The sequence below is a fragment of the Rhinatrema bivittatum genome, chromosome 2 (genome assembly GCF_901001135.1).
Source record: "Rhinatrema bivittatum chromosome 2, aRhiBiv1.1, whole genome shotgun sequence".
Lineage (NCBI taxonomy): Eukaryota > Metazoa > Chordata > Amphibia > Gymnophiona > Rhinatrematidae > Rhinatrema > Rhinatrema bivittatum.
Window position 1 is genome coordinate 76,371,828 of NC_042616.1, and position 22,664 is coordinate 76,394,491.

The following is a 22,664-nucleotide window of genomic DNA, read 5'->3' on the forward strand; positions in this document are numbered from 1 at the left end:
GAGCCACAAGAAGAGTGAGGTAGGTGGGGCTAAGCCATCACAGACCGATGGTCGCAACACCTGTATTGTTATGGAGTTGTCAAGGGTTGTTTGATATTTTTTGATGGCGCTTTCCAGCAGGTATAATTTCTCTTGGGTGTGTTTTTGATCTTGACCTCCACTCTCAAATTCAAAAAAAAACTTAAAACCTGGTTGTTCCAGCAAGCTTACCCCATGTCACCTCCCCCCCTTATAAAAAATTCCCTAGCAGCAATTGAGTAACATATCAACACTTCATTCCTGTTACCTCCTCCTCCGAATTTTGACTAAGAATGCTTTATGAACGCTGGATCCTGTACATTGTTATTATATTATAGTTGTAGTTATTAATTTTTTGTTATGCTTCTCAGTATTATCCATACTTCCTGTTAATTATATTCGTCTGTTACTTGTAAGGGCTCTGCCCAAAAGTTATTTGTTTTATGTAAACCGATACGATGTGCGAACGGCTATCGGTATAGAAGAGACTTTAAATAAATAAATAAAATAAATATCATAAGAACATAAGAACATGCCATACTGGGTCAGACCAGGGTCCATCAAGCCCAGCATCCTGTTTCCAAAAGTGGCCAATCCAGGCCATAAGAACCTGGCAAATACCCAAAACTAAGTCTATTCCATGTTATCGTTGCTAGTAATAGCAGTGGCTATTTTCTAAGTCAACTTAATTAAAAGCAGGTAATGGACTTCTCCTCCAAGAACTTATCCAATCCTTTTTTAAACACAGCTATACTAACTGCACTAATCACATCCTCTGGCAACAAATTCCAGAGTTTAATTGTGCGTTGAGGGAAAAAGAACTTTCTCCGATTAGTTTTAAATGTGCCATATGCTAACTTCATGGAGTGCCCCCTAGTCTTTCTAAATAACCGATTCACATCTACCCATTCTAGACCTCTCATGATTTTAAACACCTCTATCATATCCCCCCTCAGCCATCTCTTCTCCAAGCTGAAAAGTCCTAACCTCTTTAGTTTTTCCTCATAGGGGAGCTGTTTCATTTCCCTTATCATTTTGGTTGCCCTTCTCTGTACCTTCTCCATCGCAACTATATCTTTTTTGAGATGCAGCGACCAGAATTGTACACAGTATTCATGGTGCAGTCTCACTATGGAGCGATACAGAGGCATTATGACATTGTTTTATTCACCATTCCCTTCCTAATAATTCCCAACATTCTGTTTGCTTTTTTTGACTGCCGCAGCACACTGAACCTTCAGGTTTTATTTCTTTATATAGCTGCTGGAAGTGCCAGTCGATATTTTTCCCTTTTGGGTTGCTAGTTCTGCTTTGATTTTGGGTTTAAGTTCCTTCCTCATATCCCAGAAAAGAATCATCTATTGCTTCCTCTATTTCAGAGTATTTTTTTTTCATGTGTTCAAATATTTTCTGTTTTAAGGTTGCTTTGTAATTTCTAAAATTGTGAAAGTAGGTGCTTCGTAAATCTTCTCTAAGGGGCTGTCTGTTTTTTTGTTAGAGAGTTGTCTTATAATTTTGTTTTAAGTTTTTACATTCCTTATCAAACCAAGCAGTCTTTGATGTGTTTTGTTTGATCTCTTTTTTAAATTCTGGTTTGGTGATTAATGATTCCCCTTCTATTCTGTGGAAAATTGTATTTATATCAACTGCTTGATCTGTGTCTTGTGTGTAACTGTAGTTCCCTTTTCTTCTTTTATCATCTACCATGTTTTAGGGCAAATTTACCTTGTGCCCAAATGAGCAGGATACAATTTGCTATTCTTTGACCACTAGATGTCACCAAAAGAGCAGCACTGGCTCATTTTCCACCTTGGGCTTTCAACGGGCACAATGTGATTGTTACTATATGATAACTATTACTGTAGACCTCATTGTTACTCACTCCTTGTCTTCAAACTTTGACCTTGCTATTGCCCAGACTGTGATAAAAAAGGTTGGAGAACCTGTGAAACATTAAAATACACGCTGGTGTCATTTCAGAAAAATGGAAAAAGAAACATTCTATCATTGCAGACAAGTAAAAATGCAATGCTAAGCAGAAAGAAATTGACAGCATATGGGCAGTCTGTTTTGGCTAGACTCCACAACCTGGAACTAGACAGAAGTGCACGGAACATGCTCACTCTGTGACATCAGCACCATCTAAGGGCAGGAAGCCAAAATCACTTGCCACCACTTCAAGTCACCCCTCAGCCTCAACCTTAAAATATGCCTTAATACACTTATACAGCCTAGGTATTGTGGAGGGCATGGAGGTGTGAAAACATGCATATATAAAAAAAACAAACCATGAAAAGCCTTATAAATGTGAACACTTAATGATGAAGTATTGAATACGCTAACTTCTTAAAAGGCAAACTTGTTCCCATCTATGCAATCTGTTACGCTTGGGCTTTGTTCTGGTGTTGTGAACACCACCCGGAAGGGTGGCTCCAGGTGGAGAGAGACAGGGATGGCTGGAAACAGTGTCTGGGTCCAGGCTGGGTCAGGGCAGGCGGCAAGTAGCAGTGTCAAAGTCCAGGCTGGGTCAGGGCAGGCGGCAAGTAGCAGTGTCTGGGTCCAGGCTGGGTCAGGGCAGGCGGCAAGTAGCAGTGTCTGGGTCCAGGCTGGGTCAGGGCAGGCGGCAAGTAGCAGTGTCAAAGTCCAGGCTGGGTCAGGGCAGGCGGCAGGTAGCAGTGTCCGGGTCCAGGCTGGGTCAGGGCAGGCAGCAGGTAGCAGTGTCAGAGTCCAGGCTGGGTCAGGGCAGGCGGCAGATAACAGTGTCAGAGTCCAGGCTGGGTCAGGGCACCTAGTAGTAAGACAAAGAGCCTGAAGGCCACACACACACGTACGGCAGAGCAGAGAGCCCGAAGGCCACACACACACACGCATGGCAGGGCAGAGGGCCCGAAGGCCACACACACACACGCATGGCAGGGCAGAGGGCCCGTAGGCCTCACACAGACACAGGGCAGAGTCCGAAGGCCTCACACACACACACACGGCAGTGAAGAGGGCCTGTAGGCCACACACGGACACAGGGCAGAGGGCCTGAAGGCCACACACGGACACACAGCAGAGCAGAGAGCCCGAAGGCCTCACACACACACACACGGCAGGGAAGAGGGCCCGTAGGCCACACACGGACACAAGGCAGAGGGTCTGAAGGCCACACACACACACACGGCAGAGCAGAGGGCCCAAAGGACCGCACGTGCAGTAAGCAAGGCAAGGCAGGGCAGGCCAGAAGGCCCGAAGACCATACACAGCACAAGGTAAGGCAAAGCAGGGTAGAAGGCCCGAAGGTACACACAGCGCAAGGCAAGGTAAAGCAAGGTAGAAGGCCCGAAGGCCGCGCAAGGCAAGGCAAAGCAGGGTCCAAGGACCACACGCACAGCAAGCAAGGAAGGCTAGAGCAGGGAGCCCAGGCGAGCTCGATGCCGAAGCACCGAGGGAACTGTCAGACAGGGTTATAAAGGGAAGACCAGAACATAGAGTGAACAAGGGAGATGGACTGGGCCTGTCAGGAGAGCCAGCTCTAGAGGGACCCCTGGTGGTGAGGCGGTTGCACAGCAGCCATAGCCGTAACACAATCAACCTTCTCCATAATTCACTGACAGCTAAGCTTCCCATTAAGGCACAGCAATGATAGCTCAGATGGCAAAGGACATCTTTCCCTTACATTGCTCAACTCCTCCACATCTGACAATAGAGCAAGACAGGCTGGAAAGGGCGGGAAATGCAGCCTCATATGGTTCACCAAAAGCCTCCTTCTCACTTCTTCCTTTTTTTTTTTTTTTTTGCTCTGTAGAGGGATTTATATTGATGTAAGCTGTGTAGACATCCATGGTACACAGAAAGGACTTGACACACTTGAACCCAGAAGATAGTGCTGTCACTTGCTGTACCTTCCATAAAGCAGCTCCTTACTGTCAGGATATGTTCCTACTGCATTAACTTTTCTATGGTAGATGTGGCTTTTTTTTTAATGGCACTTAACAGTACACTACAAATGCTAAAACAACATAATATTCAATGTTATATACTGCCTTCTTCATTAAAAGGACACCCAGTGCTGCTTCTCGGTAACTGATTGATAAAGAGGATAGAGCACAGTCACTCCACCATGTCACACTTGGCTAGCATTTATGCAGCTTGTCCTCCCAGACGTTTACTGGGACACAAGGTCCTCCTGTCCACTTCATTCACATTAAATCATGTTTGCAAGCTGCACAGATCATGGGCAAAGTTGCATACATCAGTTAGAGCTATAGAAATGATTAGATTAAATAAAAGACTTGGGTGCAAAGTTTTGCGTTTTCACATATTGTTGATATGTCCAATTTGTGATGGGAAGTTGAGGGTTTGCTGTGAGTACAAATCTTCTCTGACCTTTACTAAGTTGTCAGAAACATGGGCACTGAGAAACCTTGGCTCCCCTCTAACACTCCCTTCCCCAGACAAAATCATCACCAAATGGATTTAAACAAGGCCATACTTTATTGGCTACAAAACATAACCATGACCCGAGCCCAATATACAGAGTCAACCTTAATACCCCACAAACTACCAACCCCCCCCCCCCCCCCCCAACACTGCACTCTGCAGCTGCAGGGAGGAGTCTTCCATATCCCGGCAGTGACCACCAACAGCCAACTCTGGCATTCAAAGCTGCTCCAGTGGACCATCACCACACCTAAGACCTCTCTGCCTCATCCCTGCAGAATAGATGGTGACCAGACTGCACAGCCACTGCTAGGGATGTGCAGCAGGGATGGATTTGTCCCATTCGGTATTCGTATTTGTCGGGACCCAAATCTGTTGCATCCGTTCTTGGTGGACCCCGATCATTCATTAGTTACATATGTATTAGTTTCCCAAAAAAAAACAACCCTATCCCAACCCTTTAAATTTAATTAACTACAACCCCCCACCCTCCTGACTCCCCCCCCCCCCCCCACCCAGACTTGTCAAAAGTCCCAGGTGGTCCAGCAGGGGTCCTGGAGCAATCTCCTGCACTCGGGCCATCGGCTGCCGGTATTAAAAAATGGCGCCGATAGCCTTTGCCCTTACTATGTCACAGGGGCTACTGGTGCCATTGGTTGGCCCCTGACACATGGTAGGAGCAATTGTCAGCCGGCGCCATCTTCTGCTCCTACCATGAGACGGGGCCGACTAATGGTACCGGTAGCCCCTGTGACATAGTAAGGGCAAAGGCTATCGGCACCATTTTTGAATACTGGCAGCCGATGGCCTGAGTGCAGGAGATCGCTCCAGGACCCCCGCTGGACCACCAGGGACTTTTGGCAAGTCTTGGGGGGTCAGGAGGGTGGGGGTTTATTCGTTAGTAATACGTTGTATTCGTGGGAGTTCGCCATACGTTTCATGACCTCCATGAATACAACAAATATGGCATATACGTTGCGGATTGCCAATATGTTGCAAATGAATGCACACCCCTAGCCACTGCCTCTCGATAATATCCTCCCTACTCCCCCACTTCCCCAGTACATGAATAGAGCCATTTTCTCAACATGTGAACAAATGAGTTATACATGCAGATCACCAGAACTTGGGTCACCTGCCACTGCGATCTTACAGCCAGAAACCAAAATACAAAAGAAAGAGGGAGAGAGGGAAAAAGAAGCCAAGATAGAGGAGAATGAGAAAGGCCAGGTGGAGAAGGAGGTGATACCCATTAAAAGGAGAATGGAAACCTTCCACCCAGCCCATACCCCCGTGCGATACAACCAATCAGAAGTCACTCAGACCCTTGCTTGGTTTAAAATTCTATGAGGACAAACTAGAAATAGAAGAAAGAAGGGAGGAGATGGGGGGTGACAACCATGCCCTGTCACCTCACTACATCTCCCTTCCCCTCCCTCCAAAGGTGAAAGAAGGGGAGTCAGTTAGCATGGAAGGAAGCTCAGCCCATTGCTGTATTAATGGTGGCAGACCGGGACCTGGCCCGCCCTGCCTATTACTTATAATGCAGTTTTTTGTATTTTCAGACTGACTGAGGACCAGCTTTGACCTAGAACCAGTGGAATGTTATTGGAACATATTCTAGAAACAGAGAAATATGATGGCAGAAAAAAAACCTAATGACCCACTTATTCTGCCCATTCCTACGACTTATGTAGCCATTACAACTCATACCACTCCCTCAGAGATCCCCTGTATTTATTCTATGCTTTCCTGAATGTGTTTCCACCACCTCCACAGGGAGGCCATCCATGCATCCACTACTCTCTCTGTAAAGAAATATTTCCTCCGATAATCCTGAATATACTCTCTTTCACTGTCAACCCATGACCCCTTGTTTTAGAAAGAGGATAGCCTCCTATGCATGGAAACCTTTGTGAAATTTGGATGTCTTTATCATATTTATTTATTTATTTATTTATTTGGCATTTTTCTATACCGATATTCTTGTAAACAAGTTACAAATCATCTCAGTTTATCTCCCCTATCTCACCTTTCCTCTAGGGTATACATGTTTAAATCTTTCAGTCTATCCCCATATGCTTTAGAACAAAAATCTGATCATTTTAGTAGCCACTCTCTGGAACGACTTCATCCTGTTTATATCCTTTTGAAGGTGCGGTCTCCAGAATTTTACACAGTATTCCAAATGAGATCTCATCAGACACTGACACAGGCAATATCACTTCCATTCCTCTCCTTATGCAGCCAAGCATCTTTCTGGCTTTTGCTGTCACTTTGTCCACTAATTTGGCCACCTTAATATTATCAGATACATTCATCTCAGATCCCACCCTTCTTTTGTGCTTAGAAGAATTTCACTTGAAATACTGTACCTCACCCTCGGTTCTTTGCAACGTAAATGCACTACTCTGCATTTTTTAGCATTAAATCATAGCTGCCAGTCTCTAATACATTCCTTGAGCTTCACTAGATCCCTCCTGTTTTCCACACCTTTCTTGGTGTTTGGGTGGTTGCCAGGTTCTTGTGGCCTGGTTTTGGCCTCTGTTGGACCCAGCATGGCAATTTCTCATGTTCTTATATCCTCCCAAACACACTGTTCTGAAAATTGATTGAGCTTTATCTCACTTCCAATCTTATTTGTGTTCATTTTATGTGGGCCTGCCTGAGGCCTTTCTACTGTGAACACTACTTATTGGACAATACTTGACCACCAACAACCTGCTGACACCAGCCTTTTTTGGTTTCTGGGGACTTATAGCTTGCTGATTCAAATCTGGTCATCATTTCTTTCAGTACCACTGTGTGTTTAATTCTGTCTCTGACATAGTTCCAGAGATCCCAGCCAATCTTTAACATACTGTCACTTTCCAGCCACCAGGGATCCTCTACTTACCCCTTGCTATTTTAAAATTCTGTTATTGGTTTCTCTTCACCTCTTCCACTGAGAGTCCGTTCTATGCATCTATAACCCTTTCTAAGAAGAAATATTTTCTGATGTTGCTCTCAAGTCTACCCCCTCCCTCCCGGCGCTTGATCATTACAACACCTACATGTTTTTCATATAACTATTGAAAATATAGAAAAGATTGTTTCTATTTGGAACCCAATAGTTTGTGTGAAGGGTAGTGGGTGTGTGAGCCCTTTGTGGTGAGGCATAGTTGATTCAGCCTCAAGGGCGAACCCATGAGGCCTACACCGGCAGCTGGCAAATGCGCCTTGTAGCGAGACAGTCTGGAGCTTCACCTTTATCAGCCACCTCCTCCGCAGGTTGAGCCCTTGGGTTCTAGTGGCCAGGAGGACTTAGGTGGGTCCTTAAGGTGGTGAAGATTACTAAAGTCCAGAAGCACACTGGGGTCAGGATAGGCAACAAACTAACAGTCAGAGACTGGCCAAAGTTTGGGCAGGCAGCTAGCAAGAGTAGACAGGTCCAGGCTAGGGGGGGTCAGGTTCAGGCAGCAGTCAATCGTGGTCAGGTCCAAGCAAGAGGTCAAAATCCAGAGAGTCAGGCCAAAGGTGGACAAAGGCACATTGAAGACACTGGACAAGACAAATAGGCTAAGGCAAGGCTGAACAAGTGAGCTGGATGAGGAAAGCAGGAGAAGACATGATTGGAGGAGGCAAGGCTGGACAAGGCAAGATAACAAGAACACAAAACCACAGGAACCAGGAAAGCAGAACCCCAGGAACTAGAACAACATGCACTGCAAAGCAGGAGACCCATTACTGAGGCATCGGTGGACGCTCCAAAGGAGCCTTAAGTACAAAGAAGCCAGTGATATCATCACAGAGCGATGCGGCTGAGTTTCCGCTGTGGGCCCTTTAAAGGTCTGGCCGTCGGGTGCATGAGCGGTGTTATGACTGTGTCCCTTGCTGAGGTCAGTTGCATCGGGGCACTGGCAGCGTTCCTGCCGCGAACAAGTGCTGGTGGTATCAAGGAGGAAAGCGAGGCGGCTCGCGGAAAGGCCCTGTGAGCTGCGCTTTGTATCACTATGATATTACATGGATTATCTATGATTACAAATTAATCATTTATTTCAGTTATCCTGTGATACTTACCCCACCCAAATAGGACGAGCCACCAAAAGTATCTTCTCCCATGAGGAAATGAGGAGACCAGCAAAGAGTTCAGGTACAGAGCTTCTACCAATAGCCATATGAAATTAGTCATGGTGAAGTAGTGCCAGAGCACAACTGATACCTTACATCCAGTCTAACAGGGAAAAAAAAGAGAGATTGTATATCACTGTGAGAGATGCAAAATCTGCATTATGGGGTCAATTTTCATTTGCTTGCATTGGTGCAAAATATACCGCTATTTTTGTACACACATACGGGCCGATACAGAGAACTTCGCGGGTGAGTGGGCAAGCGCCCGCTCTCCCAGGGCACGCCCAGGCCACTCTCCTGGGCGTGCCATCCAGTAAATAAATTTATGTAAATGATGGCCCGCGGTAAAAGGAGGCGCTAGGGACACTAGCACGTCCCTAGCGCCTCCCTTTTGACAGAAGTGGCAGCTGTCAGCGGGTTTGACAGCCAACGCTCAATTTTTCTGGCGTCGGTTCTCGAGCCCGCTGATAGCCACAGGTTTGGAAACCAGATGCTGGCAAAATTGAGCGTCTGTCTTCCAACCCGCGGGCCGCAGGCAGATTTAAAATTTTTTTTTTTATTATTTAAAATTTTTTTTTTACTTTTGGGCCTCTTACTTAATATCGCTATGATATTAAGTCGGAGGTTGTACAGAAAAACAGTTTTTTCTGCTTTTCTGTACACTTTCCCGGTGCTGCTGCACATTTTGCTTTCTGTATCGCGCAGGAATGAATAATAGGTCCATCAACATGCATTTGCATGTTGCAGGCGCTATTAGTTTCCGGGGGGTTGGCCGCGCATTTTCGCGTGCTATTACCCTTTACTATATAAGGGGTAAAAATAGCACGTTGAAAACGCACGGCCAAACGCGGGCTATCAGTGCGCCGGAGCACACTTTACTGTATCGGCCTGGTACTTTGTAGCAAGTTTTCAAATACTAACTACCCACCTACCCCGGGTCGGGTCTTGGTGTGCCAGCAGCCCGCTGGCGCGCGCGGATTTACGTCTGCCTCCGGTAGACGTAAATCCATGGATAAAGGTAGGGGGGGTTTAGATAGGGCCGGGGGGATGGGTTAGGTAGGGGAAGGGAGGGGAAGGTGAGGGGAGGGCGAAAGAGAGTTCCCTCCGAGGCCGCTCCGATTTCGGAGCGGCCTCGGAGGGAACGGAGGCAGGCTGCGCGGCTCGGCGCACGCAGGCTGCCCAAAATCGGCAGCCTTGTGCGCGCCGATCCCGGATTTTATAAGATACGCGTGGCTATGTGCGTATCTTATAAAATCCAGTGTACTTTTGTTTGCGCCTGGTGCGCGAACAAAAGTACGCAATCACGCTTTTTTTAAAATCTACCCCAGAATTTTTTTCATAATTATAGGCATTGCATGGCTATTATTTCATATTCAATTAAGCAGTGAAATAAATAAAGCAGTCAAACAAATAAAAAGTAAAAAACCTAAGTTAATGAATGAGATACTGTATGTCAGCGTTGTAAAAATGAATTTCATAAATACTTACTGTTGAAAGGCTGCAATGTTCAGTTTCGTCAATACTGAAGAGAAAATCATCCTTAATGAAAACAGCAATTGCTTTCAGGATAAAGGTGATAAACAACTGGATATGGATATAATTTCTGGGACAGTGAAGTCTCCTGTTAAAAAAAATACTGATAAATTTTAAAAAAGACATGCACGGCTGCTGAAGTGCCCTTATTGTTTAACTTCATGCTGCTTCAGTCTAGAACATACTGCATTGTGACAAGTGAACTGGTTTGAAATTAGAATCAGTTTGACGTGAACTGGAAAGTGCACATCAGTCTTAGTTTATGTTTAGATTCCATTTTAAATTGCCATTAATGCAGAGACTCGTAACATCGTATATACCAACTAGAATGCTGCGACCATGAAGTATAATTCCTGCAATAAAGACAGCATGACTTCAGAGAACCGGGAAGAAGGTGTATCTCCTGATGATTGCCATGGTCTGAAAGACTGCTTTCTTTTTCCTTAGTCAGTTAAAACACGCCTTGTTTTGTAAGGCTTTTCAGATGGAGCAGAATAGATTTCCTTCTGCTTCCCCCCCCCCCCCCCCCGCCCCAAAAAGAAAATGGGAGGTGAGGTGGGATTAGGCTATGATATATTTTGATGATAACACAGTAACTTAGTAATGACAGCAGATAAAGACCAAATGGTCCATCCAGTCTACCCAGCAGATTGCTCATGGAAGTAACTGCCTCATTGTGCGGGTTACCCCCATGCCTTCTGTGTACTTTTATTGTAAGTGGAGTTAATATAGTTGATTGTAATTGTATTTTAATATATGATTTTTTACTTCTGTTTTGACGTATGCCTGTAAATTGCTTTGATATGTTATGAAGTGATCAGTAAATGTAAGTAAAACGAATCTGTTTCAAGATTCATGAAAAGTTTTATGAACCTTAGTAATTTATTTTTTAGGAGATTCATTGACATTTTTAGAATAGAACATAAAAAAAAGGAATTTTTATCTAAAGCCAGGAGAACTAGGTAAGAAATGTGTCAAATCACTTTTTTCTCTCCTGGCACTAAAAAGATTTGATAGGCTGGACTGAATGTCATGCATGCAGAACTGAGTTGGATCAGAGCCACCTCACCCATCCCTACTAGAATACAAGCTCTTAAAACTTCAGGCAATGCATGTTGGTATGGGAGTATAAGTGAAGGAATAGTTGCAGGCCTAGCAAACTTGCTCATAGTGGTTAATGGGAAAATGGTAAGCCCGGGTCACCTGAGGGGAAGCATATACTCAATCTTCTGTCAGCGACTGACAGAAGATTGAGTATATTGCTTTGGAAGTGACTTGAAGATATGATACTAAAATCAATTGAGTAAAGGACTGAAAGACACCCTTGAATTATAAACAGACCTTTCACTATTCCCTTGACTTTTGTTTATGGACAGCTGTAGATATCTGTGATTAATTTTTCACTGCTGATCCTTAAACTGTAGCTAGCACCATGGAACCCAACCTTATACCAAATCCACAGCATTGCTACAGACTGCCAGAAGTTTCTAAAGGACAACATTGTACAATGCAATTTTATTATTCTTAAAATGAATGTAGCCCAAAGTACTTTACTGTCATTGTGGAAATTAAAATATAAAATAAGGGTTATATTTTTAAAGTTATGGCAAGTTTTCTCAATGTGAAATCATATTGCCCATGATTCTATAACCCTCAGGCTTCAAGGTATAGCGTTATTCTATCTATCAGTAGTGCTTCCCTTATAGAAACATAGAAACATGGAAACCATGGTGGCAAAAAAAGATCATATGGCCCATCCAGTCTGCCCATCCATCCAATTAACTTAGCATTATAATTCTCATCACTTCTTTAGAGATCCCCTGTATTTATCCCATGCTTTCTTGAACTCAACCAGTTCCACTGGAAGGCTATTCCACACATCCGCCACTCTTTCTATAAAGAAATAATTCTTAAGCTTACTCCTGAGTATACCCCCTTTCATGACATCTTGATCTAGAGTCTTCTTTCAATTGAAAAAGGCTCACCTCCTGTGCATGAGATCCTTTGTGATATTTGAATATCTCTATCATTTCTCCCCTATCTCACCTTTCCTCTAGGGTATACATATTTATATATTTATTAATTTATTTATCGAGTTTTATATACCGTCATTCAGTTTTTTGCCATCATAACGATTTACAATTTTTGATGCAAAAAGTTGATGCATGCATTATAGTATACATTAAGATCAGAGGTATCATATACATTAGTCTCAGAAGTACTGTTATCGTAGAAATGAGGTTAGTTATATAGTTATGCATTTATAATGGTAGTTAAACAGTTACCAATGGTTGCTAGGGTCGATAAGGATAGGGTTCAAATGGAGAGGATAGGGGTAACAGAGTCATAGGGTCATAGGGTTCATCTGGAAGGGTGGTAAGTTACTAGGTACGTGTGTAAGGGGCGCACACGGAGGGTCTAGTGAATTGGGATTTGGAAATTGTAGTATTCAGTGGTTGTTTTGGTAGACTTTAGTGAAAAGCCAGGTTTTTATCTCTTTTTTGAAGGTTTTTAGGTTTGGTTGAGTTCTTAATTCGGTTGGAAGTGCATTCCAAAGTTTGGGGTTTCTTATGGTGATGGCTCTTTCACGCGTTGAGGTTAGTTGTGTGGTTTGAGTAGTATGTAAGTCTATCCTCATATGCTTTAAAATGAAGACCACTAACCATTATAGTAACTACGCTCTTGATCAACTCCATCCTGTTTATATCCTTTTGAAGGTGCGGTCCCTAGAATTGTATACAGTATTCCAAGTGAGGTCTCTCTAGGAAGCTATACAGGGGCAATATCTTGTCCCTTTTTCTGCTGAACATTTCTCTCCTTATGCAGCCAAGCATCTTTCTGGCTCTTACCATCACTTTTTCCACCTGTTTGACCACCTTAAAATCATCAAATACAATTACCTCCAGATCCTGATCTTCTTTTGTGCTTAGAATAATTTCACCTCCAATACTGTACCTTTTTCTTAGGTTTTTGCATCCAAAATGCATTACTCTGCATTTTATAGCATTAAATCTTAGCTGCCAGACCTTAGATCATTCCTTGAGCTTTGCTAGATCCTTCCTCATGTTTTCCACTCTTTCCTGACTGTCCACCCTATCATTTTGGTATCATCGGCAAAAAGACAAACCTTTCCCGGCAATCCCAAAAATGTTGAAAAGAACCAATCCAAGGACCAATCCCTGAGGCACATCGCTAGTAACAACTTCTTCCTCAGAGAAAACTCCATTTTCCAATACCCTTTGTCGCCTCCCACTCAGCCAGTTTCTAACCCAGTCAGTCACCCCAGGATCCATACCAAGGGTGCACGATTTATTTATAAGTCTTCTGTGCGGAACTGAGTCAAAGGCCTTGCTGAAATCCAAGTACACTACATCTAAAGCTCTTCCTTAATCCAAATGTCTGGTCACCCAATCAAATAGATCAATCAGATTCATCAAACAATATTTACCTCTAGTAAAACCATGTTGCTTCGAATCTTGTAATCTATTGGATTTGAAAAATTGCACTATGATCTGTTTTAACAGAAATTCCATTAGTTTGCTCACCACAGAGTTCCGACTAACTGGCCTGTAGTTCCCAGCCTTCTTCTTACTTCCACTTTTATGAATAGGAACCACATCTGCCCTTTTCCAGTCTTCTGGAACTACTCCATACTCTAAAGAAACATTGAAAAGGTCAGCCATTGGAGCTGACAGGACATCTCTAAATTCCCTTAGTACCCTCGGATAAATCCCATCCGGCCCCATCGCCTTATCTACTTTGTTTAGTTAGGTCCTCATGAATACACTGCTCTGAAAATCAATTGAGGTTTACCTCACTACCAGTCTTATTTGTGTTCATTTTGGACCAGATTTTAAAAGGGTTACGCGCGCTGGGCCTATTTTAAAAAGGTCCGGCGACGCGTGTAAAGCTCTGGGACGCGTGTACGTCCCGGGGTTTTACAAAAGGGATGGTCCGGGGGTGGGGCAGGGTGGTCTGGGGGCGGGGTAGGGCCAGAGGCCTTCGACAGAGCGGCCATTGCCACTGTGTCAGAGGATCGCATGCCGGCAGGCTGCCGGCACGTGCAACTTGCGCCTGTCCAGAGGCAGGCACAAAAGGTAAAATACAAATTTTGGGGGGTGTTAGAGTAGGGCAAGGGGGAGGAAAGGTTAGGGGGAGGAAAGGTTAGGGGAAGGGGTGGGAAGGTCAGGTTAGGGGGAAGGGAACGGGGGAAGGCAGCGCGGCTCGGCGCACATGAAGTGCAAAATTGTGCACCCCCTTGCGCGCGCCGACCCTGGATTTTATAATTTCCACACGCAGGTGTGCGTAAGTTATAAAATCGGGTGTACATTTGCATGCGACGGGTAGCGCGTGCACATGTACACCCGCACGCAACCTTTTAAAATCTATCCCTTTATGTGGTATTGCTCTAGGCCCTTCCATAGTGAACACCAAACAAAAATATTTGTTAAGCAACTTTGCTTTTTCCTCATCGCCATATTCCTCCCTTTCATCTTTGAGTCTTACAGTGCCACTGTTGTACTTCCTTCCATCACTAACATATCTGAAAAAGTCTTATCCCCATGTTTTACTGCATTTGCTATTTTTTCTTCTATGTGAATTTTCACATTCCTGACTACTTTCCCAGCTTCTCTTAATTTTTTCAGATATTGTGGCCTGTCTTCCTCTTTCTGCAATCTCTTGTAGTTTATGAATGCTAACCATTTCTCTCTTACCTTTTCAGCTACTTCTTTAGAACATCATAACGGTCACTTTTTCTACTTGCTTTTTTTCACATTCTTAACAAAAATATTAGTTTTCCTTATGATATTTCCTTTTAGTTTGCCTATTGCCATTCTCTTCCCATATATTTTCCCATCCAGCTAACAACTCCTTGAGGTACTCCCCATTTCGAGAAAGTTAGTTTTCCTGAAGGTTAGAACCCTCGTCTTAGAATGAACCTTCATCTCTTACATCCTAATATTGAGCCACTGGCTCCCAGATGATCACCCACTACATCAAAAATACTGTCCCCACTGGTAAGCACCAGGGCCAGTATCACCCCCTCCTGTGTGGGTTCCATGACCATTTGACAGAACAGTTCTCCTTGCAGAGAATGCAGGATCTCCCTGCTTCTAGAAGATACTGCAGTTGGGAAGTCCCAATCAACATCTGGAAGATTAAAATCCCCTAGCAGCAGCACCTCCCCTTTCACATAATCCTGTGAATATCTTCCATTAAATCCCTGTCCATCTCCTCTGTCTGTGAAGGAGCTCTGATTATTATACCAATATAAATAGATGCTCCATTCCCCCTTTCGAGATTAACCCACAGTGACTGCTCCTTTTCTCTTCCACCACTTATGTGTTTCACTCCCTCCTTGTTCCCACTCCTATGGAGGAGCTGTTTTACACCTGCTTTTCTCCATTCCCATGGAACCTTTCTTGCCTCAAGTGATGTCAGCACGCATTGTTTAATTTGAATTGTGCTGGGTTTTTTTTAATATGCTACCTCCTTAGTATATGGTAATGTATTCATGCCAAGTCTTTTATGTCATTATCTTTTGATTTTGATCCATTACCCTCTCCATCTAGTGTGAATATTAAGTGAAAGTATTTGTTTAAAATATCTGCTAAATTCTGAATCTCCTTTTAATTGCCCTTTCTGACTCTCTTTATTTCTCCTGGTTATTTTGCCTATCCTGTTCCTCCTCCTGTGTCTGTTTGTGCCTCCTAAATGTTGTTCTCTTTGCTCTTGCTTTTTCTACATCTTCTTTAGTGAAACCATAATGGTATTATCATTCTCTGCCCCTTGCTGATATATTTGACACAATTATTATTTTGCCAATGTCTAATCATACTTACATGCAAAATCATGGGTGCTTCAAAACTTCTAATTAATTACAATAGTTTTAATTCAGATTTTAAACATCTAATGCAACCTTTTGAAAATTCAAATCATGTTAGTGATAAGAATGAGTAAAACTCAAATCAAATTACTCAGAATAGCGACAGATTTTCAAAAGATTGAAGATAACTTTGAGTGTCATTCAGGGCAGGAGAAATTTTCATTAGCTTGGGAAGTTTTCAGCTATGTAGATACTTTTGTCCACACCAGGGTGCAAGCCAATTTTCAAATGAAAACTTCCTGCAAGGTCCGCAAATACAAAAGTACCCAAGGACTTTACACCTGCAATTTATGCAGGGTGGGTCTCCCAGGAAAAGTGTGCAGTGGGATTTTAAAATCAAATCCCCACAGGTACTTTCATTCCCCAACCACTCCCTATTCCTGAGAACGCTTCAGCTCTTTCTGAAATGATGAGCCTACTTTCACCGCCATTCAGGGAGGATAATTTTCAAAACACCATTTTGCGCAGGTAAACATCTTTGCCAACGTAAACAAACTTTAAAAATTTCCCTTTGAAATCCCAACTTTATTTAATATTTGCAGATACTGAATCATTTTGGCAATGCTAGAATTATGCAGAATTAAGGCAGTACCAATTGTGTTCGTTGTACAGCACATCTGCTGTTGTTTTATATGGCTTACAAGTGCTGTTCTGGAGTATATCAGTATATCCAAAATTCTGTGTTGTGCTTGGCGGCTAATGGCCTCCTGAGAGCCGCCACACTCACCTCCTGGCTAGGCTGGGCTCTGACGCTCCCCAATGCCAGGGCCAACTCTTGAGGCAGCGCGACTCTGCTCCTTGCTCCTCCAACTACGCCGGCCCAGCTCGTCTTCCTGCTGTGTGGTGGGAAGCCACACCTGGTCTCCTTCCAAGGCTGCTGCTTGCTGGGCTTCCTGCTGAGTGCATGCTATTTAAAGGGCCAGCAGAGAGAATCCACCAGAGGCGATGACCTCACAGCCTCCTCTCTATATAAGGCCATCCTGGAAGTTCTTCCAGGGCCTCAGCAATAGGTCCACTATGTCCTGGTAGAGAGAGTTGCTACTGCAATGATCCTGCTCCTGGTTCCTGTGTTCCCGTCTGTTCTCCTTCCTGGTCAGTCTTCAGCAGCTCTTCTCCCAGCCTTCAGTGCCCTCTGCTCCTGCCTGTGTCTTCCTGCCTCCTCTCTGCTCCTTGTTTCCTCTTGGATGGATCTCGGTGTTGAACTTGGCTTGAACTCTGACTCTGCTTCTTCTCCGCCTGCCTCCGACTAGTGCCTGGACACTGACCATGATTGTTCTCAACCTGCCTCCAACCTCTGCTGGGCCACTGACTCTTTAAGAACTCTGCCTGCCCTGACCATAAGCCTGAACCTGGCCTGGCTGCTTCTTCATTGTGCTGGCCTTCTTTATGGATCTCCGCCACCTCAGAGGCCTACACCCAAGACCAGTCAACCCAGCACCCAAGGGCTCAACCTAAGGGGAACATGGGCTGGTTTTGGTGTAGCTCCAGTTGGGCCTCTGCTCCCACCAGCTCCACCTGCCAACAGTGGAGACTTGTGGGGATCCTCCCTGTAGGTAGCGCCACTTTCCCCCTGCAACAATCCTTCAAGCGACCTTATTTACAGAAATAGTATTCTGTATCTGTGGGCTCTCATTTATGTTTTTTGAATAACACAATAATACCTGTAGATACATGCCAAGTTAGAACAGTAGGAAGTGTTTTGCATATAACATTCCAAACTGTGTGTACTGTACAGTAATGGCCAATAACGAATTACTTAAAAAAGGGTATGTTTTAGTTACATAGTAAATGATGGCAAATAAAGACTAAAATGGTTCATCCAATCTGCCCAGCATGGTGTTTTAATTTTTAAATGCTGCTCCATGCAGGTTAACTCCATGCATTCTGTTTAGGGTTGTAACTGCCGCTCTGTGCAGGTTAACCGTGTGTCTTCTTGGAGGCACAATGCTGCCCTTTTGCTGATGTTTTGGGGCTGAAATGCTGCTTTATGTAACTACTTCAACATCCATCTGGATTGCAGAGAAGTTCATCTAAATGATACAGCAATCACATGAAATTAAACTGAGAACTTATGCTATTATTCTGGCCAGAATATAGTAGGGAATTTTGTTATTTTTCTTGAACTGAAATGAACTGAGATATAGCTAGGGTAATGGTGTTCTGTTATAGCTTACAAAAAGCTAATTTCCTTAATTTTCTAATGCTAACAAATTTTTCTTTTACTATAATGCTGTGTGCTTCTGTTTTTTATAGCATATAAGAATCCAAATGTTTTATGTAAATATTCATGTGCTGATTTTGTTTAAATTATTTGCAATAGTTGTACATTGTAAATTTATTTCAAGTTGTTTTTACTTTCTGCTCCAGACTCTTCTCTCCACCCCAGAAGAACATTTAGTTGTGTGGGTGTGCTACACAAGCTCATTCTAAAAAACAGTTGAGAGCTGAAGTTATTTAAATGGCCCCTCCCATGGGTGGGGGTTTACTATTAATTTATAGTTAAACCCCATGAGGTCCATTTTCAGCAGTATAGGAAGCAGGTAAACTATCTGAGTACAGTTACCCAGATATCTTTATTCATATATTCATGGCATGCATCAAATCATGAATTCCACTGAATATCCCCAGATAAGTTATCTGGCAAAGTAATATGATTGATGTATTTGTCCACGTAAATGCACAGAAATTAAAGATCTTGTAAGAATGGAAAATTGGGCATCCAAATGGCAGATGAAATTTAATGTGGATGTGCAAGGTGATGCATATAGGGAAAAATAATCCATGCTATAGTTACACGATGTTAGTTTCCATAATAGAAGCTACCATCCAAGAAAGAGATCTAGGCATCATAAATATATTGAAATCGTCCGGTGCTTTTCAATATATATATAAATGATCTGGAAAGGAATATGACAAGTGAGGTTATCAAATTTGCAGATGATACAAAATTATTTAGAGTAGTTAAATCACAAGCAGACTGTGATACATTGCAGGAGGACCTTGCAAGACTTGAAGATTGGGCAAGTGCAAGGTGTTGCATAAAGGGAAAAATAACCGTTGCTGTAGTTACACGATGTTAGGTTCCATATTGGGAGCTACCACCCAGGAAAAAGATCTAGGCATCATAGTGGATGGTACTTTGGAATCGTCAGCTCAGTGTGCTGCAGCAGTCAAAAAAGCAAACAGAATGTTAGGAATTATTAGAAAGGGAATGGTGAATAAAATGGAAAATGTCATAATGCCTCTGTGTTGCTCCATGGTGAGACCACACCTTGAATACTGTGTACAATTCTAGTCGCCGCATTTCAAAAAAGATATAGTTGCAATTGAGAAGGTACAGAGAAGGGTAACCAAAATGATAAAGGGGATGGAATAGCTCCCCCATGAGGAAAGACTAAAGAGGATAGGACTCTTCAGCTTGGAGAAGAGACGGTTGAGGGGGGATATGATAGAGGTGTTTAAAATCATGAGAGGTCTAGAATGGGTAAATGTGAATTGGTCATTTAATCTTTCAGATAATAGAAGGACTAGGGGGCACTCCATGAAATTAGCATGTAGAACATTTAAAACTAATTGGAGAAAGTTCTTTTTTACTCAATGCACAATTAAACTCTGGAGTATGTTGCCAGGGGATGTGGTTAGTGCAGTAAGGGGTAGATTTTAAAAGGTTGTGCACGTGCGTCTATGTGTGCACGCTACTCGGCGCACGCACATGGACGCCTGATTTTATAACATGTGCTCGCAGGTGCGCGCATTTAAAAAATCAGGGGTCAGTGTGCACAAGGGGTGCACAACTGTGCAACTTGCACGAGCCGACGCCTGCAGCCTTCCCCTTTTCCCTCCCGTTCCCTCAGAGGGAACCTCCCTTCCCCTTCACCTAACCCTCCCACCCCCTAGCCCTATCCTAACCCCCCCCCCCCCCCCCCCCCCCCCCCCCCCCCCCCCCCGATCTTTATATCTTTATTTTACCTGTTGCGCATGGCTCCAGGCAGGTGCAAGTTGTGCGCGCTGGCATGTGATCCTCCGACACAGCGGCAAATGGACGCTGTGCCACGCCCCGCCCCTTTTTTGAAGCTCCAGGACATACACACATCGCCAGGCCATTCTAAAATAGTCCCAGGGGTCATAACCCCTCCTACGAGCGTAAATCTAATCCCTGGCCTAGGCCGAGGCACAGAGTATGGAACTGGCCTCTGGGTCGGGTCATGGTGTCGGGCCTGAGTCTGGGCTAAGGCAGTGGCATCGGGATCCAGACTCGAGGTGGGCTGTGGCGTTGGGCCTGGGTCCAGGCACCAGGCTAGGCCAAGGTCTAGGTGTTAGGCCTAGGGTTAGGTCATAGCCTTGGCCTACACAAGCCTGAGGCTTCGGGCCTAGCACTAGGCTGAAGCCTTGGCCTTGCATAGGCCGAGGCCATGGCAATCTGCCACAACCTTGGCCTACGCAAGGCCGAGGCTTCAGCCTAGTCCGGGAGGGTGGATCCCTATATGACCAAGTAAGTAGGAGCCGGTGGGGATGTTGGTCCCAGCATTTTTGCGGTAGGGTAGAAGGGAGGTTTTTGGGCATTTTGTTTTTTCGTTTTCTTTAATTGCTTGATTTGTTTTTTTCACATGAATGAAACGAATCAAGCAATCCACGAACCAAAATTTGTGGGGGGAAAAACTCCCGAAAACAAGCCAAAAAACGAAAACAAATTTTTTTCCCTGCACATCCCTACTAGCCCCAGAGCAGCCCTGAAGGTTTTAATTAGATGTGTGCCCTAAAGGAATCACCTCTCCCAGACAAGGAGTTACATATTCTTTACGACACCAAAGACAAACACAGTCACTGTCTTATTTCCCTCACTTTAGTGTACACTATGGATACTCCAATATGAAATCAATTGTAATGCTACAGCTATTGCTCCCAAGGGTTCACTACATTTAATTCATTGGAAGACAACAATGTTCTCTGTATTCATATTCATGTGAATTTTCAAGGGAGTTTTACATGTAAATGTAACACTGTATTGTAGCAATTTTCAAAAGCCATGTACTCTCAAGATAATTCTCTCCATCTTCCTTTTGAAAATGTATTTTAGTAGTAATTTTGAAAAACTAAAACAAAAAACTTTCAATCATTTCTGTATGAAAGCTAAACTCTGCTATTATTATTATTCTTAAGATGCATCTTCTCTTTCTTCTAATTACAAACTTACCTTAATATGATTAAAACAATGACAGCAATGGTGAGAGAAATGATAGACATACTGTATCCAACTGTGTAGATGATCTTTACAGTAGAAAAGTAGGATTGCTGCTAAATAAAGCACAATATATTAATCAATAGTGCAAATAAAAACAGTTTGCTTAATTCATATATTTAGAACCATATAATATCACATCCATAGGTATAGAAATCACAGCTTATATAACATCAGTCCACTGTCTATCCACATGTTAATGGAAGAGACTGAGAAAGACATTGCAATTGGTTTGGGGGAGGGATGGAGGAGAAACATTGAAACATTTAGGGGCGGATTTTAAGAGCCCTGCTCGCGTAAATCCGCCCGGATTTACGCGAGCAGGGCTTGCGCGCCGGTGCGCCTATTTTACATAGGCCTGCCGGCACGCGCAGAGCTTCGGGACTCGCGTAAGTCCCGGGGTTTTCCGAGGGGGGTGTGTCGGGGGCGGGGCCGAGCGGCGCGCCGTTTTCGGGGCGGGACGCGGCGTTTCGGGGGCAGGCCCGGGGGCATGGTTTCAGCCCGGGGCGGTCCGGGGGCGTGGCCGCACCCTCCGGAACCGCCCCGGGTTGCATCTAGGCGCGCCAGCGGCCCGCTGGGATTTACTTCTCCCTCTGGGAGGCGTAAATCCCCCAACAAAGGTAGGGGGGGGTTTAGACAGGGCCAGGGGGGTGGGTTAGGTAGAGGAAGGGAGGGGAAGGTGAGAGGAGGGCGTTAGCGAATTCCCTCCGAGGCCGCTCCGATTTCGGAGTGGCCTCGGAGGGAATGGAGGCAGGCTGCGCGGCTCGGCGCGCGCCGGCTACACGAAATCGGTAGCCTTGCACGCGCCGATCCAGGATTTTAGCAGATACGCGCGGCTACGCGCGTATCTACTAAAATCCAGCGTACTTTTGTTTGCGCCTGATGTGCCTACAAAAGTACGCGAGGGCGCCCTTTTTGAAAATCTACCCCTTAGCGTTTAGCGTTTTTTTTCTATACCGGCATTCAAGATAAAAATCACATCATGCTGGTTTACATTTAACAGGGGGAGTAAAATGAAAATAAATTAAAAAAATGTAACAAGTGAAGAGAAACTCTGAAGTTACAATAAAACAAAGATGTTCAAAACTGGGTGAAGAAGGAAAGTCTAAAGGAATTTAACAGAAAGAGCAATTATTTGTTCTGAGTGTCTGACTGTGGTTGTCGTTGAATTGAGATTCAGTTGAGGTCTATAACATGAGATATAGTACCTTAAAAAGTATGCAATATGAATAATAATGAAGGAAATTTACTGGCAGATATAAAAGGAGATCTCTCAGGCTCATTTTGAACTAGGTTTGCTTTGTTATTGAGTGGTTGGAAGAGCATTAAGAGCCAAGTGTAATTAGTAGTTTTTCTTTTGACACAGAATGAGCAAAGTCCCATACTGTATCTGAGAAGGACAGAATCTGAATTTAAGAAAGCATGCAACAAGCACAGAGGATCTCTGAGGGA

General features: G+C 44.0%; 1 protein-coding gene across 1 annotated transcript in view; it reads right to left on the reverse strand.

The window, feature by feature from the left end:
- Nucleotides 1–22,664, reverse strand: part of GHRHR (growth hormone releasing hormone receptor) — a 137,564-nt gene that overhangs the window by 86,367 nt on the left and 28,533 nt on the right. The window contains exons 5-8 of the mRNA XM_029587025.1: nucleotides 21,168–21,268; nucleotides 10,042–10,174; nucleotides 8,503–8,656; nucleotides 1,901–1,961 (exon numbers count right to left, since the gene is read on the reverse strand). Of these exons, the coding sequence (XP_029442885.1) occupies nucleotides 1,901–1,961; nucleotides 8,503–8,656; nucleotides 10,042–10,174; nucleotides 21,168–21,268 (449 nt within the window). The remainder of the gene's footprint in view (nucleotides 1–1,900; nucleotides 1,962–8,502; nucleotides 8,657–10,041; nucleotides 10,175–21,167; nucleotides 21,269–22,664) is intronic.